At 56.7% G+C, this 17,851-nt stretch overlaps 2 protein-coding genes across 3 annotated transcripts in view; one reads left to right on the top strand and one right to left on the bottom strand.

The window, feature by feature from the left end:
- Positions 1-1,963, bottom strand: part of PTPA (protein phosphatase 2 phosphatase activator) — a 33,482-nt gene extending 31,519 nt beyond the window's left edge. Inside the window, exon 1 of the mRNA XM_038549103.1 lies at positions 1,906-1,963. The gene's annotated coding sequence lies outside the window, so the exon portion shown is untranslated. The remainder of the gene's footprint in view (positions 1-1,905) is intronic.
- CRAT (carnitine O-acetyltransferase) lies at positions 27-13,634 on the top strand. Of its 2 annotated transcripts, XM_038549099.1 has the most exons (15): positions 107-245; positions 1,741-1,879; positions 2,579-2,842; positions 5,348-5,466; positions 6,634-6,687; positions 7,219-7,384; positions 7,761-7,935; positions 8,737-8,915; positions 9,453-9,553; positions 10,135-10,254; positions 10,376-10,498; positions 10,596-10,731; positions 11,098-11,160; positions 11,884-12,021; positions 12,741-13,634. In XM_038549099.1, exons 2-15 carry the CDS (start codon positions 1,853-1,855, stop codon positions 12,954-12,956), a joined length of 1,881 nt encoding a protein of 626 aa, XP_038405027.1. In that variant the 5' UTR covers positions 107-245; positions 1,741-1,852; the 3' UTR covers positions 12,957-13,634. The 2 variants fall into 2 exon arrangements, with proteins under 2 accessions (XP_038405028.1, XP_038405027.1); XM_038549100.1 differs by lacking the exon at positions 1,741-1,879 and having other exon boundaries at positions 27-245.
- Positions 13,635-17,851: the final 4,217 nt, after the last annotated feature.

Consider the following 17,851-nt stretch of genomic DNA (forward strand, 5'->3'; position numbering starts at 1 on the left):
GGCCCCGCCCCAAGAGTCCTCCTCCGGGGCCCCCAGCCCGCCGCCCGCCCGGCCCGGTGGGTGGGCGCCGGGCCGCCTGGACCGGCCCGCGGCGCTGACTCGGCGACCTTGGCCCGAAGGCTCTAGCGGGGACCCACCGGCGGCGGCGGCGGCGGCGGCGCGGACTTTGGCCGTGCGGAGGACCGAGCGGGCTGTGCGTGAGCGGGCGGGCCGCAGCGATGTTGGCTTTCGCGGCCAGGACGGTGGTGAGTGCGGCGGGGAACCGGGCGGGCGGGCCCTGGACGGGACGGGCTGGCTGCGCGGGGCGGGCTCCGGAAGGGGGCCGCGGGCCGTCGGGGCGACAAGGCCGAGGGGCCACTGCCCTGCCCCGCCAGCGGTTGCTGAGGTGGGCCCGGCAGGTGGACCCACCCTGCTTGGCAGAGGAGGAGACTGACGCTCAAGGTCAGCGGTGGCACCGAACCTACGTCGTGTGGCCCTAAATTCCAATCACCCGGAAAGGATAGTGGGGACGCTGCCTTCCCTGACACCCAGAGCCAAGGATCCGGGAGACCAGCAGTCTCTCTCGCACACCTGTCGCACGCTCAGTCTGAGCCATCTATGCCCAGGCTAGAGCCACTTCTCCAGCCTCATCCAGTTGGTCAGTCTCCTTGAGCTTATCAAATGGCCCTTGAGGAATCTCGTGTGGCCAGAGAAATTCATGTGGAGGCCTCAAGCTGGGCTGCTCTGAAGGTCCTCCGAACGGGCAGGAGGCAGCAGGTGGCAGCCCCACACCCTTCTTACCCGCCAGTCCCTCCCCCAGCTTGTCCAAGCCTACCCCACAGTCCTCCCCACAGGACACCAAGCAGTGCTGCCACTCTGATTTGAGTTCCTTTCCTCTCTACTCCAAGCGTATCTCTGCCTGCATTTCCTTCTGTCTGTGCCAAGAAGGGTGTCCAAACAGACACTACTTGGCCCAGAGGCTCTTCCAGCTCTCCCAGAGCCCAGGACTCCACATCACCCTTGCTCCTGACCCGGAAAGGGTGGTGCCCCAGTCTCACAGACAGCTTCTAGGTCATCCTCCAGGAACCGCTGGGTGGCCTGATCAGTTTACTGCTGGGAAAACTAAGGCAAGGAGAGACTTGGCCGGAATCCCCCGGACCTGGTAACTCAAATGGAGAAGAATCCTGAAACCAGCCTCCTCCAGTTTATTTTTTAGTCCCCGAAGTCCACTCTTGGCTCCCCACTGAATGAGCTATAGCTCAAGAGAACCGGGCTTTGGTGGATGGGAAGCCCAGAAGGGCTCCAAGAGTCCTCCTGGAGGAAAACAAGATGAGCTCTTAGCTGCCACTTATGGCCACTTATGGCCCTTTCCCAGTGTCTGCTCTCTTGCACCAACCCCAGTTTACAGAACTGATTTCAGGATTATGGTGTAACCTCAGCGGCCAGGCAGCTTCTGCCTCCAGCCAAGTTTTCCGTCATTCAACAGACCTACGCAGATTCCAACAGGTGGATTTTTTAAATCCCTCCTGGCCCTGGCACCAGGCCCACCCAGAGAAGAAAGGAGAACATATTCTACGTTTCCTCCCACTCCAATGCCTACTACCAGCCTCTTCACCTGCTCCCCAATCCTCCACTTCTGACAGTTAGGGAGGGTGCCTGCCACAGCCACAACCTTAGATGCCACCATAGCCACCGTAGCCATTGCCACTGCCACTGCTGCCTCCCCCACCCTGAATCTTGGCTCTTGTCTTCTCTTTCCAGCCCGGGCAAGTGGCTGTCTCTTGCTAGGTTCTGCTCACCCACTGGGTAGCACAGTTAGGCTTAGAGGTCCAGCCCAAGGCAGACAGACAGGGCTCAGAACTTCAGTCCTGCCATGGAGGACGGGCAGCAGAAAGAGAAGGTATGGAACAATCCTCTGCCACTCACCTACCCACTGCTGCCAGCAGCCTTGGATCTCCTAGCTCTCTTTCTGTCCACCTCCAGAGTCTCCCAGACTTTCTCTCTTTGCCACCTCTCACCCACCTACCAAGCCATTCAGCTCTTGCTTGCCACAGCGCTGCCCCTATGCCACCTCTGTCCCCATCCCACAGACAGATAAAAACCAAGGCCTGGCCCTCACCCAAAGATGCTGTCATCATCTGGCTCTTTCTGACTTTCTCTTTTTGCCTCTTATTTCTCAGCTTGGCAGGGGTGGGAGTAATGGAGGTATGGGCCCCTGGGCGGGAGCAGTCACCTCACTACCTCCTGGCTGGCTCATTGTGCCAGGGTGAAGAAGGCGGGGCCTTGTTGCTTCCAGACAGGTGAGAGGTCACTCTCAGCTCTGCCACCCCCAACAGGTGCCATTCATCCTGACTTGGTTCCCCAGAGCCTTACCAGGATGGGTGGCCACACCCCCCTACCCTCTCCCTACCTGCATCTCCAGGCCCCAGAGAGGTGGAGACACCTAAAGTTTGAGGGCTGGGAAGCCAGGCAGGCACCACCCAAGGGGCTGTCTCTGACCCCAAGGATTGGCACATAAGTGCCCAGGACTGGAGCTTTAGGATTGCCAGGGCCTTCCAGAGCCAGTGAGACAATGAGCAAGATGTTCTGCTGCCTGCAGGTGAAGCCCCTGGGCTTCCTCAAGCCCTCCTCCTTGATGAAGGTCTCCAGCCGCTTCAAGGCACACCAGGATTCACTGCCTCGACTGCCCGTGCCTGCGCTTCAGCAGTCCTTGGACCGCTACCTCAAGGCGCTGCAGCCCATTGTGAGCGAGGAGGAGTGGGCCCAAACCAAGCAGCTGGTGGAAGAGTTTCAGACCTCGGGGGGTGTCGGGGAGCGGCTGCAGAAGGGGCTGGAGCGCAGGGCCAGGAAGACGGAGAACTGGGTGAGTGGAGCTCCCTGTTTCCACATAGGTTGGGGGGCCCCGAGTCCCTCACAGAGGCTCAGGTGGTGAGAGGACCCCTTGCTGTGGCCTGTTGCTGGCCTCACGCTGAATTTTCCAATACCAGCTGCTCTGGCACACTTATTTGTGCCATGGAGTTTCTGGAGTGCTTACTGTGTGCCCAGCACTAGGTCAGGTCCCTGGGTGAGCAAGAAGGACACACTGTGGTCCTTCAGGGCTGACATTCACGCAGGGTGGGAAGCGAGCTGATTAAACTGCAGGCAGGTGTTGCTGGCAGTGAAGTTGGCCGGGAGAAAAAGGGAGAATGGCAGTGTCTTTGTTCTGAGTGGGCAGAGAGGAGGTAGTGTTGGATCTGAGAGAGAGGAACAACACAGGCAAACGTGGCAACAGCCTACCGTGTTCATCAGCAGAGCCTGGAATGTAGCACCATGGCCTAGAGCTTGGGGGCGGGGTAGCATCAGAGGAAGGCCTCTGGACTTGAGCTCAGTGGGAGCTGAGGGAGGGGAGCACAGGATGGCTCCAGGCAGGGCATTTGTGTTGTTCGGTGACAGATCAGATTGCCCTGGTTCTCTGTCACACAGGTGTGTTCAGCTCATGAAAACGGGTCCATACTGATGCTCCATGCAATTTTCTGTATGCATCTTACACCTCAGCATAATTGAAAAGGACCACCCTGACTGCTGGGATGGAAGTGGGAGTGGGGGTGGGAGGCATGTGATTAGGCCGGCGCCGGTACCCCAAAGGAGATACCAGGAGATGCCGCAGTAAGGGGTAGCGAGTCATTCCTTTCGTTTTATGTTCTGGAGGGAGCACCAGTGGCTCTTACCAGTGGCTGTGTGGGAAGTAGTCCTGACCTAAAGCAACTGTGTGGGGCGAAGGAAGAGGGAGACTTGCCAAGCTGGAGATGGCCCAGAAGGGAGCTGCTTTGGCAGAGAGAACCAGAGTCAGGTTCTGGCCCTGTAAGGTGGGAGATGCTTTGAGTGGGACAGGTGGTAGGGTGGGGGCCACACACGGGAGGTGGAAGTCATCAACTGATAGGCAGCACGTACTGAGCTTCAGCAGGCATTTAGAGTCTGTGGTCCAGCAGCTTACCAGTATTTTTAGCTCAGAACTCCTTCTAACAGAAACTTTCCAGCTAAGGGGCAAGGATATCCCATTCTCCACTCACAGGGCCCTAGTGCCCAGCAGATTCCTAATGGGGGAATGCCCACATCTGCAGGAACTCCGCTTATTTCCCAGCTCTGGCTGGAGGCCCTGAGATCTCCAGTGGAGTTGGGGGGGTGGGGTGCTGGCTGAAGGGCACCCAGCTGTTCCCAGACAGGAGGGAATTCCTTTCTGCCCCTCCCTGATTCACAGAGGAGGCAGCTGAAGCTCAGAGAGGTAGACTGAAAGCCCAGAGCCACACAGCTCTGGGAGGTCCTGAGCTACACAGGATGGTCTGGCTGACCAGGAGCCCTGTCCTCAGGCCACAAGTCAGCAGACAGCAGTTGCTCACTAGCCTGCTGTACAACCTGGGCGCGTCATCTTCCCTCAGCCCTTGCAAAGGGCCCATGGCTGGTGCCCTGGTGCCACAGGCCAGCAGTTCCCCAAGTAGAACCTGTATGATGAATAGGCATGTCCCACTGCTGTCTGAGAGGGGATAGGAAACACAGTGGGGGTGTGTGCCCCTGGGATTGAGAGACCTGCCAGGGAGGTGTTGCAGGCGTGTGTGTAAAGGGGCAGAGTGAGGGGCATGTCCCAGTCACCATGTAAGGCTCAGGGATGACAGTCTCTTGGGAATCTGCACAGCCCAGACACAGGAGCCTTCAAAAACCTGTCCATGGCTGGTCCCCAGAGAGACTGCTCACCCAATGGAAAGAGCCCCGCTTATGTAGAGGACAGACCACCAAATGGGGACACAGGATGTGGTACCTAGATCTTGTCACTAGGGGAGTGATTTACCCTCTCAGCGAGCTTTCTCCACGTGGCCCTGACCTTGTGATCCCACTGGGTGTCTGCTCCCCAGTCTGACACCAACAGGAAGGACCCGGGTCCTGAGGGCTGCACTCCTGGCTCCCTGGAGAATGTCTACCTGGAACAGTCAAAAACACATTCACCAGACTTTCTTTTTATATCTTTTTCCATTTTTCCGTCTATCCGGGGTGGTTTTTTTTTTTTTTCTTTCTAAAAGCATAAAAGCATTGACCAAAAGTGTATAAGAAAAAGTGAAATGATTCCCATCTCTGCCTCTTTCCCTCAACCCACCCTATCCCCACCTTCAGGTTTCCTGCCAGTCTTTCTCTCTGGAATCTTTGGCTTGGTGGTCTTGTCTGATTCCTCTTGCTAATGCTGATTGCCTCAGGCAAAGGGGAAATGGGGGTGCTGCTGGTGGGTTTAAGTGGGGTGGACGGTTCTGGATCTGAGCATTCATTCTGAGAATCTATACTCCATGGAGGGGCCCAGCCAGGTCCCCACTCACTGCTCACAGGCTCTGGTCCTTTTCCCCAGCTGTCCGAATGGTGGCTCAAAACAGCCTACCTCCAGTACCGCCAGCCCCTGGTCATCTACTCCAGCCCTGCTGTGGCACTGCCCAAACAGGACTTTGTGGACCTGCAGGGACAGCTCCGGTGAGTGCAGCTGGGACAGGGCTCCAGGCACATCCAGGACCCTAACATCCAATCCCCCAGGAGACTATAGGGCCCCCAGTCCTGTTCCTCATGTTTCATCCCCACATACAGCCTTATGAAGTAGGGAGTATCATCCCTATTTTACAGATGGGGAAACTGAGACTCAGAACAATGAAAGGACTTCCCCAAAAGCACTTTTCAGGATTGGCTGATCTGGGCCAGAAAGCAGGGTCTCCCTGGCTCTAAAGCTTCGTAACTGTTAACCACACCGTGGCCCATGTCACCTCTCTTCCTATAAACCTGAGGCTATCCCTCACCTCAGTTCTCACCCTTCACCCCCACCCCTCTCGCTCCAGCTGGCCACAGGGGTGACCTTTGTACACAGTCCTCTTTACCATGTCATTCGGCCATGACACTTGCCCTGGCTTCTGTACCAGTGCTACCAGAGTTAAAAATACCAGTGACAGGATCTCCTGCCCAAGGACCAGCCACTCAGGCCTACCACCTGTTTCTCTTAAAGGGACCAGGGCGCCCCAAGAATTCTGGCTCAGACTCTAGCCCGTCATCCCAATGTTAGGACCCAGGGGCAGCCCAGGTGTCAGGCATGATTGGTATGGCCCAGACAATCCCAGGAGGAAGGTCAGATTGAGAGAGACAGAGGCCCCAAAACAGGAAGGCACCTATCAGAGGGGACACTCTGAGCTACTGCCCTCCCATTCATACTCCCTGTCCCCCAAGGTCCCAGGTCCCTTTATAACTGATGCTTCAAAGAAGGGTGACCTCCTTCCAGGCTCCAGGCTTCAGGCCCTTTGTGGGTAGAATCAGCCAGTACCTACCAGTAACCCAGCTGTAATTGTACTGCCATTCATTCATTACACCTACGTCCTGCCAGGGCTTGGCCAAAAGCATCTCCCTGGGCCCTCTAAGAGCCCTCCCTCTAGAGATAAGAGAAAGCTGGCTTAGAAGGGCAAGCCGGGATCCAAACACAGGTCCTGCACTTGAATTCCTTCAGGCTTTCTGCAGGCAGTGAGTCAGGAGTGATGCAATCTGTATCCTCCTTCAGCGAGGCCCTTCCCTTACCTGACCAGGGGCCTCCTGTGGGGTGTCCGCGTGGGGTGTCCGCGTGGGGTGTCCGCGCGGCTTCTAATTTCTAATTGGTCCCCCCAGGTTCGCTGCCAAATTCATCGAGGGCGTGTTGGATTTCAAGGCCATGGTTGACAAGTGAGCAGCCTGCCCCCGCCCTGCCCTCCTAATTGCCATAGCCACTACAGCCTGGGCCTGCAAGTGCAGTCGCCTCAGCCACATGCTGGGCTGGCCCAGAGTTCAGCTGCTTTCACTTCCTTGGCCCAGCTTCTGCTGGGGTTGGGGAGACAGAGTGGGGATTGGGACACCTAGGTCCTCTGCTCTGGCTTCTGAGACTGTGTGGCCACCTGGTGACCGTGTCCTAAAAGACCCCTGGAATTGGTGTCCAAGCCAAAGAGGACCCCAGAGGTTGACTCACTGCTTCATCTCTTCTGGCAAACTGAAGCACACGGGGGAAGGGAGTTTCCAGGGTGACACAAGCAGCACCCCCGCCCCAGAGTGGAATACTGGCCTCCTGACCCCAGGCCAGGCCCTGACACACCCCCTAGCTCATGCTGAGGGGGATTAGGGACCCTCCTCAGCTGTGCCCAGCAGCAGCTCTCTGTCGGTTTTATCCTCTTCCCCGCCTACTTGCTTGGTGGCCCCCTCACTGTCCCTCTGCCCCCGCAGCGAGACCCTGCCTGTGGAGTACCTGGGGGGTAAGCCGCTGTGCATGAACCAGTACTATCAGATCCTGTCCTCCTGCCGTGTGCCGGGCCCCAAGCAGGACACGGTCATCAGCTTCAGCAAGACCAAGAAGCCGCCCATGCACATCACTGTGGTGCACAACTACCAAGTGGGTGGGCTCCTGCCCTTCTGCGGGGAGGGGGTGGGGGTGGGCAGGGCCAAAAGTCAGCTTCTCCAACACACACACCCATGTGTCCCCAGGAACAAGCATGCCCTGGGCATCTCTACCAGGTGCCTTGCTCGGCCCCAGCCTGAGGACAGCCAGGAGGGCCAAGGGCCTGCCCAGCCCGGGGAGAGCAATTCGAGGACCTCTTCCCATCTCACACCTGTGGCCTGGCTTCATCCCCCTGGGCAGGACCCAGGCTGGCACTGGCTGTGACTTCTGGGCTGCTGAGGCCAGGAGGAGGTGGAGGGTGGGAGGTAACTGCTGCCAGTCTGAGACCCCTACCCGCCTCCCTTCTCTTCACTTGCCTGTGCCCGGATAGTTTTTTGAGCTGGACGTGTACCACAGCGATGGGACACCGCTGACATCCGATCAGATCTTCATGCAGCTGGAGAAGATCTGGAACTCATCGCTGCAGACCAACAAAGAGCCCGTGGGCATCCTCACCTCCAACCACCGCAACTCCTGGGCGAAGGCATACAACACCCTCATCAAAGGTGCGACGGGGGTGGGGGTGAATGAAGGGAGAGAGGCCCACGCCAGGCCCTGGTGGCCACATTTCTCACCGAATCCTCTCAACTCAGAATGTGTGATGTTGGCCCATTTCACAGAGGGGGAAACTGAGGCTTGGTTGGATTTAGTTTTCCTCTCTTAAGTAGCAAGTTACAGTAAGAGTCCAAGTCCTCTGGCTGCAGACCCCACCTCGGTCTCCATGTTCCTGGCAAATCCTGTTTGGGTCAGGGGCATTGTCCCCAGACCCAGACCCCTGTGTTAGTCCCCTGAGCCACACTGGCTCTCCATGTGACCTGGGGCTTCTGTGTCCTCATTTCTTTTTTTTCCCCCCTTTTTTAAAAAGATTTTATTTATGCACAAGAGTGGGGTGAAGGGCGGGGGGAGGGGAGGGACAAGTAGACTCCCCACTGAGCCACAGGGCTTGATGTCAGATCTCATGACCCTGAGATCGTGGCCTGAGCCAAAAATCAAAGAATTGAACGCTTAACTGACCGAGCCACCCAGGTGCCCTCCCCCCCCCCCTTTTTTTTAAGTTTATTTTATTTTTTTGGTCATCTCTACCCACACCGTGGGGCTCAAACTCAAAAATCTGAGATTAGGAGTCACAGGCTCTTCCAACGAGCCAGCCAGGCGCCCCTCTCTTTCCTCTTTTCTAATGTGGGTCTGGTATTGGGCCCTGCTTCATGGGGTGCCAAGGGCTGCACATAAACATTCTGGAAGCCTCTGAGGCCTCCCCAGGCCTGACATGCACCCCCATCTTGCACCTCTCCCACCTTCTTCCCCAGACAAGCTGAATAGGGAGTCAGTACGTTCCATCCAGAAGAGCATCTTCACCTTGTGCCTGGACGCACCCATGCCTCGGGTCTCAGACGACGTGTACCGCAGCCACGTGGCTGGCCAGATGCTGCATGGGGGTGGGGGCAGGCTCAACAGTGGCAACCGCTGGTTTGACAAGACGCTGCAGGTGAGGACTCGGTAGGGCCAGGACTACCCCCACCCCCACCCCAGGACGCACACCCAAACCTGGCCCATTGCAGCCTCAGGACTTCCTGCCCGGCGCCGGGGTGTCCCTGGCCTCCCAGCTAGTAAAGCAGATGGGAAGCCAGCAGGTGGATGTGGCTGTAATTACCCAGCAGTCAGCCTGTCATTACTGGGCCTGTCCCAGAAACCGCTGTCACTCCTTTAGCACATCAGAGAGAAACTGGACTGTGGGGCCAGGCAGAGCGGCACAGTCTTGGCTCTGACCTTCCCTCTCTGCACCTGTAAATTGATTCCCCGGGAGGGTATTGCAGGGACTCAGGGAGGTACATGCGTAAGGTACATGCTTGCTATGGCCTGGAATGGGCCTGGGGCCCCTGGTGAGCGTTGGCTGTTATTAATAACAATATTAAGCGTGCATAACCCCTGAGATGGCTTTAGAGAGGCACTTCCCATGAAACCCAACCAGCACAGAGTGGCCCCAGGGACCTGGGCCTGATGGATACCCACTCCCCACCCCTAGTTCATTGTAGCAGAAGACGGCTCCTGTGGGCTTGTGTATGAGCACGCAGCAGCGGAGGGGCCCCCCATCATTGCCCTCGTGGACCACGTCATTGAGTTCACGTGAGTGTGGTTGTCCCGCCCTCTACCCAGTTCCCTAGCTCCTGGTGATGGGTGACACACGTAGGGGAATGCCATCCTCCCCTGTGCCTGGGAATCTGTCTCTTCAAAGGAAGCCAGAGGAAGGCATGAGCTTGGAGTCTTGAGACCCGGGTTTGAGTTCTGGTTCTGCCACTTCCCAGCTCTGTGACTTTGGACAAGTCCCTTCACTCTCCAGGCCTCCTCCATGTGGCCACTTGAAAGCTGGAGTAAAGGCAATTTTCTTTTTTTTTTTTTTTCTTTTTTTTTTAATTGACTTACTCATGAGAGACACAGAGAGAGTAGCAGAGACACAGGCACAGGCAGAGGGAGAAGCAGGCTCCACACAGGGAGCCCGACATGGGACTCAATCCCAGGTCTCCAGGATCACACCCTGGGCCGAAGGCGGCACTAAACCTCTGGGCCACCCGGGCTGCCCCTGAAGGCAATTTTCTAAAGAGCAAACCCAGAGTCTCCCTAGGCTGGCTCCCTCCAGCCTCAGGGACCCATGCCCCCAACCTAGTCCCAATGGACCCAGGCTCCCAGAGCCCCTGTGTCCCACGCAGGAAGAAGCCTGAGCTTGTGCGGTCCCCCATGGTACCCCTGCCCATGCCCAAGAAGCTGCGGTTCAACATCACACCCGAGATTAAGAGTGACATTGAAAAGGCAAAGCAGAATCTCAGCATGTAAGTAGCGGGCATGGGTGGGTGAAGTCAAGTTTAAGGATCGGAACACTCCTGGGCCTTCCCTGGGTTGGCAGGGGCTGCCAGGCTCCTGCTCCTCACCCACTTCTCTCCTGCCTCCCAGCATGATCCAGGACCTGGACATCATGGTGATGGTGTTCCACCACTTTGGGAAAGACTTCCCCAAGTCAGAGAAGCTGAGCCCAGATGCCTTCGTCCAGATGGCCCTACAGCTGGCCTACTACAGGTTCACCCTACCCCACGTGCCCATGGAGGAGGGATGGGACCTGGGGGTGGAGGTGGGGCAGCCCGCCAGGGTGTACTCAGCCCCCTGTCCCACCCAGGATCTACAAACAGGCATGCGCCACATATGAGAGTGCCTCTTTGCGCATGTTTCACTTGGGCCGCACCGACACCATCCGCTCCGCCTCCATGGACTCGCTGACCTTCGTCAAAGCCATGGATGACCCCAGTGTGTCGGTGAGAGGGCCGGGGTAAGGGTGGGCAAGCCGGCCGTGAGCCACCTCCCCTTCCTATACTTTCTGTCATCACACATCAATTGAGCCCCTACTATCTTCCTACCCTCTGGTGGGTGCTGGAAATCTAACAGAAGGTGGAGTCATGAGTTTGGTCCTGACCTTCCTGGTAGCCAAAGACAAAAAGGAACTGTTCATTCATTCACTCATCAGCAGTGAGCATCTGCTCTGTGCATCAGGCCTCAGGGGAGGATGGATGAGAGTCGGCAGCTGCAGTTCCTGCTCTTGGGGAGTGCAGATCCTAGGGCTGGCTGGGAAGTGGGCTGCTGGGGTGGATGCCAGAACAGACTTCAACTCCCTCACCTCCTAGGAGCACCAGAAGGTGGAGCTGCTGCGGAAGGCGGTGCAAGCCCACCGAGCCTACGCTGACCAGGTGACTGACTGACCCGTCATCTCCCGGCTGTCCATCCCTGCAGCAAAAGGCTGCCCACCCTTAGTGAGGGTGGCTATACTAGTCCTTCCCAAACCTTGGGGCATCTGAGTGAGGCTGAATAGCCCCCTTTTAAAGTTGGAGAAACTGAGGCTTAGCCCAGTGACGTTGTGGGTCCTGGGTGAACCTCTGGATCGTATGTCATGCTCTCCTCAACAGCCCCAGACTCCAGGATGCTGAGGGTATGTGGGGTCTGGCCAACAGCAGCACTCCTGCCCTCTGATAGCTTGGGCTAAGGCCTGGGTTCCCGTCTGGCTCTGAGCACCTGTGTATGCCAGGCTCTGCCCACGTTACACGCAGTTGTCCATTTCGATCTCACTGCCACCCTGTGAAAGGAAATCCAGTAACCAGCCCCATTTTATAGATGAAGGCACTGAGGCTCCAAGATACAAGTGATCTGCGAAGGCCCCATGGCCAGGGTAGAGCCAGGCCACCCAGCTCTAGGCCTGTGTTCTTAAATGGGAAGAGGGACTCCCCACCCTGGGAAGGTCCCTGAGGTCAGTCTCCCCATCTATAAAGTGAGGGCTCTCCTGCCTGGACCCTCTGGTCTCGTGAGTCTAAGGGACCGCTGCATGGAAGAGGCGTTGCTGCCATAGGCTTTTGAGGAAGGTCAGGGGCACCCCCTAGGACTGCAGGGCCTGCACCTGACAGCTCCTCCTCTCACAGGCCATCCGAGGGGAGGCCTTCGACCGGCACCTGCTTGGTCTGAAGATGCAGGCCATTGAGGACCTGGTGAGCATGCCTGACATCTTCATGGACACCTCTTACGCCATTGCTATGCACTTCAACCTCTCCACCAGCCAGGTGGGCCACTGCCCCAGAGCCCTCTGGGTTTTCCTGCCCTCCAGGCCCTGCCACTGCCCTAGGCGCCCTGGGGTGGGATGGAACAGACCCTGCTGGAGCGGGACAAAGGCTACACTGAATAGAGCCAAGGTCCAGAACATGGTCAGACCTCCTTGGTGATGGCATAACCCATAGAGGCACACCCATGTCCACTGCTGAAGCAACTGAGTTCTGGTGGAAGAGCCAGGGTCAGAGGGCTTCACTGCAGCTTAGGAAGGCTGAGAAGGAGTCGGAGTACCCCATCCCCCGCCCCCGCCCTCACTGCATGGGAAAATCAGCTTCATTCATTCACTGGTCCAACACGAAGGAACATCCGAGCCATGCCAGCTGGTGCTGGGCACTAGGACACAGCAGGGACAGACCACCACCCCGTCCCTGGGGGCTCACAGTGTAGGCTAGAAGCACAGAGACAGAGGCAGTGATGGCCCCCTGGGAAGTGCTGGGGGTTAGGGAGTTCTCAAGGAGGGAGCACTTCAAGCTCCCTGAGGAATGACTAGGAAGGCTCTATAGACGGTTGACTGCAAAACTACAGCTCAAAGGATGAGAAAAAGTTGTCCATCCACTGGAGAAGAGGAAGGGACATCTCAGGCAGAGATACAGAAAGCCAGGCTGGTGCCACCACGGGGCTGGAGGGGAGTCGGTGGGGTAGGACAAGAGCCTCAGTCCTGTGCCATTTCCAGGTCCCTGCCAAGACAGATTGCGTCATGTTCTTTGGGCCCGTGGTCCCAGACGGCTATGGCGTGTGCTACAACCCCATGGAGACGCACATCAACTTCTCTGTGTCAGCCTACAACAGCTGTGCCGAGACCAATGCAGCCCGCCTGGCGCACTACCTGGAGAAGGCACTCCTGGACATGCGCGCTCTGCTGCAGAGTCACCCTCGGGCCAAGCTGTGAGCCACCTCCCATGCTCAGGCCTGCCAGTGTCACAGCCAAGCCACCCAAGGGGATGGGCCACCCACCAGACTTCTACTCCTTTACTCCCTCCCCCACCTGGAGCCTGCAGATCTGACTGATATGGGGAGGCATCCCCCAGCAGGGCCTGCAGGCCTGAGCCAGTGCCTTCCATCGGTCAGCCTCAGCACTGCTGGGGCCCGAGTCCTGGGCTGAGTTCAGAGGCTGAGTAAGGCATCAGGTCCAGGCACCCAGCGCGTCACCTGTGAGCCCTCCTACAGGGAAAGGAACCAGAGGAGCCCCTCCCTTGCCAGGGCAACAGACTGGGAAGTCCTTTTCTGGCTAGCTCAGTCCACTGCCTCCTGTGCTGCTGGGCTGGTGTCTGTACCCCGATACCCAGGCTCCCGAGGAACTAGACACAGGACTACCTAGAGCCAGGGGCTCCAGGCCGCCCCCCAAGGCCAGGGTGTGAGGTGTACCGGTAAGGGAAACTCAAGACCTTGATCCAGCCCACCTCACATGGCGGAACCATCTTTCCTGGGGGCTGCTACGTTTTTGTGGATGATGTGGCCCAAAGGCCCCAACTTGCTCGCTTCTACTCAGCTTGATTCCTGAACCATGTTCAAGGTTATATAACAGTAACGTGCAAGGTGATTAATAAAGGAGAAATTTGTCAGTGAAGAGGTGGTTCAGCCGAGGGGCAGGCAATGTGGGGTCGACACCTGGGTTTGCTTTCTCTCAACTTGTTCTGCATCTGGGACCCAGTGTCCAGACAGGGGCCACAAAGGCTCCCAGAGCAGCCAAGGGGAGGGTTCTTGGGCTTAGGCTAGGGAGCCACAGGCCAACGTCAACCTCAGGGCACTTAGCCAGGAGTGGCACCAGACCCAAGGCTGTGGCCTTTACAGACCTGAGCCTCCCTGTCCTATGGGCTGTGGGTGGGAACGAGGCTCTCGGGGGGCTGTGGGGCCTCGTAACCTCAGCAGTGGTGGGCTGGGCAGTGTGCAGTTGACACTCAAGGCCTCACCCTGCTGCCCCCACAACGAGCCAACAGCAGTGGTGGCCAAGCAGCCTTGCTCAGCCCAGCCCCACCCCGGGTGCTGTCAGGAGCTACCAGACACCAGATCACGTGGCTAGTTGATCAGAACCCTATACATGCCCCCCCAGCACCCCCCACCTCTCAGGGGCAGGGCGTTCTGCCAAAATCAAGTAGGCTGCTTACGGAGAGAAGAGCCTTTCCCTCAAAGGTGACACTGGCCCTAAGGAAGTCACCCATGAACCCCCCAAGAGCAGGTGCCAAAGGGGTGGAGGGGGGAGAGGTCACTGAGCTTGTGAGTGAAGTGACCAGGCTGACTTGTGACCATCATGTGAGGGTAGATCCTATAGTTTTCTCCTTTTTTCGGATGCAGAAATAAGCTTAGAGAGGTTAAGGTCACCAGGCCACTAAAGGGCAGAGACAGATTTCCAGAGAAGCCCCTGTAGCCAAGCACCCAGCCCCAACACACCCACTCAGACAGCCCAGGGCAGCGGGTGAAGAATAAAGGAGCCAGGGCTGTGATGGAGGAGGACAGAGGGCCCCAGCTGGGAAGTCGGAAAGTGCCAGCTCGACCAAAGCACTGACCAGATGGTACTAACCTGTGCTGGGCACTGGGCACCGGGAGGCCTGACTGCGCCTCCTCACAGCCACACAAGGGTGGGGACTCTGCACCCTCATTCTCTGATGGGGCTAGCAGAGGGCATGCCCCTTTGCCCCAAATCCCAGGGAGCAAGAGGTAGAGCCTGGATAATGGGGGTGGGGGGGCGGGGGGGGGTGTTTCGAGGCCTGGCCACTCCTCAGGACCCCAGCACAGCCTGTGGGGTGGGCTAATGCCAAGGGAAGGGGTACAGGAGCGTCCTCCCCTCGGGGGCCGTGACAGAAAGACCTGCAAGAGGATTCCACAGCATACAGGCTCTGCTCTGCCATTGGAGAGCTTGGGCTGGCCCTTGGCTTCCCTGTGCCTGGGTGTCCTCATCTGTACAGTGGAGGTGGTGCTGCTCCCTTGGGGGGCGGGGGGGAGGGCTTCTGGGAGTCTCAGGAGCAGGGCCCACTGCAGGAGTTGGGTGGGCACACCCCAACCCAGTCTGAGGCAGCAGGGGAGCAGGGAGAGTGATCCAGGCTGAGGACATTGCCTGGACAGATGCCCAAGACTCCCGGAGGCTCGGGTTCTAAGACTGCATAAGGTCTGATCATGAGGCAAGATTCTTCCCCCAAAAAACCAATCCTGTGGGAGTGAGGGTGGCCCACTGCGCTTGAGTTGTTACAGGTCTGCTGCTACAGGGCTCACTCTGTATTCTAGGGCCAAAAAGTACTGTTTGGAGTAGACACACTTAGCACAGAGGACCCCAATCAGTGTTACACGGAATGCTGGGGCGGGGGCAGGCAAAGAAACACAGATTTAGTCATTACTCCTGAGGGCATGATGTGTGACCTCACAATCTGCAGGTGTTGGATGGGGACAAGCAAGTGTTCTTTGGTTTCTGGACACCCTGGGAGGTAAGTGTTGGGGACACTCACACTCCTACAAGATCAAGTTTTTCAATCCAACTGTCAGAGTGCCTGGGTGGCTCAGTCAGTTAAGTATCTAACGTTGGCTTAGGTCACGGTCGCAGGGTCCTGGGGTCGAGTCCCACTTGTGCCTTCTATCTCAAATAATAACTTTTAAAAATAAATACAAAAGAAAAATAAACCAACTGTCTGAATGTTATGCCAATGGACACTTCTGTCTTAGAATAAAATTTCTAAGGATAGCATCATGCACTTAGCCAATGGACCCAGAGAACGGCTGGCCCTGAGAGCGAGCAGACCCTGACGTCAAAGATGCAGATGAAGAACTTGGTTTTTGTGGGGGGTTTTGTAAAGTATGAGTGAAAAAGAATGGCTCTAAATAGATCCTGTGCAATATGTTATTAAATTCGAAACTGTTGGGACGCCTGGGTGGCTTAGTAGTTGAGTGTCTGCCTTTGGCTCAGGTCGTGATCCCAGGGTGCTGGCATCAAGTCCCACATCAGGCTCCCTGTATGGAGCCTGCTTCTCCTTTTGTCTATGTCTCTGCCTCTGTGTGTGTGTCTCATGAATAAACAAAATCTAAAAAATAAAAAAATTTTAAACTGTGACCCAATGAATGGGTGAAAATTGTTTACCTAGATCCCCTAAAGGCTTATCCAGGTTAGCACGAGCTTGCTTTGAGCTCTCTTCACTGGGAAAGTGCAGGGCCTGGAGCCTGCCAGGTGAGGGGAGAACCAGACCACCTGGAGCCCCAAACAGGGGGACTCTCCCAAGACAGGTGCTTTGGAAGATGCTGAGGAATGGGCTGAAGGGGGCCAGGCTGGGCTGCGGATGAGGGAGCCACATGTGGAGGCTTTGCTGCCTCCTGGGAGGATCTGGTGTGCCCTGGACTCAGAGCCACCTGGCAGGTGGGAAAAGATAGGTATTTCAAAGATGTTTATCCAGTATGAAGTAGAGTCAGCTAGGATTGGGGACCAGACTGAATGGGACAGGTCAGGCTGCCTGAAGGTGGGAATGGGTGGGGGTTGCTGTCAACAGGGGTGAAGACGTCAAGTCCACTTGGGGCCCAGGGAACCCCCAGGGCTCACCAGACAGCCCCTTTCCTCTCTCCTCCCTGGAAAATCCCTGCTGGATTCTGTCCAGCTTGCTTGTTCCCTTCAGCTGCATCTAGTCGGCTTCATACCTACCTGTTGGGTTCTCGTTTCTTAGCTATTCTATTTTTCACTGTTGATTTATTTTAAAATCTTCCAGATCTCACTTGAGTTTCCTGCCCCCTACAAATGCTTTCAAGTTTGTCTTTTATTTCCTTAAAACAGTAAAACAATTTACTCTGTGCCTGATCATTCCAGTATCGTCCCAGTATGCATGGGTCTGCTCCACTGCCTGCTTTCTTTCTGATGGTTCTCAGTCATGGTGCCTTCTGCACCGGGCCATCTCGGTCTGTATTTTATGCACAGTAATTTAAAAACTACTTATACAGGGGCCCCTGGGTGACTCAGTCAGCTTAGCGTCTGCCTTCGGCTCAGGTCATGATCTCAGGGTCCTGGGACTGAGCCCTGCATTGGGCTCCCTGCTCGGCAGGGAGTCTGCTTCTCCCTCTCCCTCTCCCCTGCTTGTGTGCTCTCTATCAAATAAATAAAACCGTCAAAGAATATGTACACAAGTAACTGAAGTCTCAGATGAAGTTTCCTCCAGACATTTGTTTGCTCTTACCACATACCTGGGGTGAAGTCAACGTAACTGAATGTCAAGGTTCTGCGGACCCAGGGCAGGGATCCAAACCCAAGCTCAAGCTCATGGGAGGACAGAGAGTTCCAAGCTCATGGGAGGACAGAGAGTTCTGATTCACCCTGACCCTGAGGACGTGGCCATTCTGCATCTCCACTTTGTGAACCAAGGAAGTCAACTCCCTACCCTGGGCCAGTCAGTCCTTGGCAGTGACCTGTGCCCATCTCATTCCCACAAGGCCGCCAAACACCCAGCTCAGTCTGCAGCTCTATCTTTCAAAGCAAGACACTGTCTGATTCAACAGGGAGTGGAGGCGACGGAGGCTTAGGAAGGGCACACTGGCCTATCCTCAAGGGCTGAGGGCAGAACCAGAGCCAGCCAGGACCATACCAGGGTCAGGGGGACCTGTAACTGAACTACAGACCATGAGGTCCCCTCAGACACTGGTAGGAAATGTCACAGAGGCTGTTTAAACCCCAGGTGTGCGGGTTGGAAAGTACTAGATGTCTTGGAGATGCTTATGGTTTTATGGTGTTAACCACATCCCTGCCCCTCAGGGTCACAGGTCCCCCATGGCCACCCCTCCCCCACCAGTCTCCTCATGAGCTCAGGCAACAGGTGCTCAAGC

Source organism: Canis lupus, chromosome 9, assembly GCF_011100685.1.
Source record: "Canis lupus familiaris isolate Mischka breed German Shepherd chromosome 9, alternate assembly UU_Cfam_GSD_1.0, whole genome shotgun sequence".
Lineage (NCBI taxonomy): Eukaryota > Metazoa > Chordata > Mammalia > Carnivora > Canidae > Canis > Canis lupus.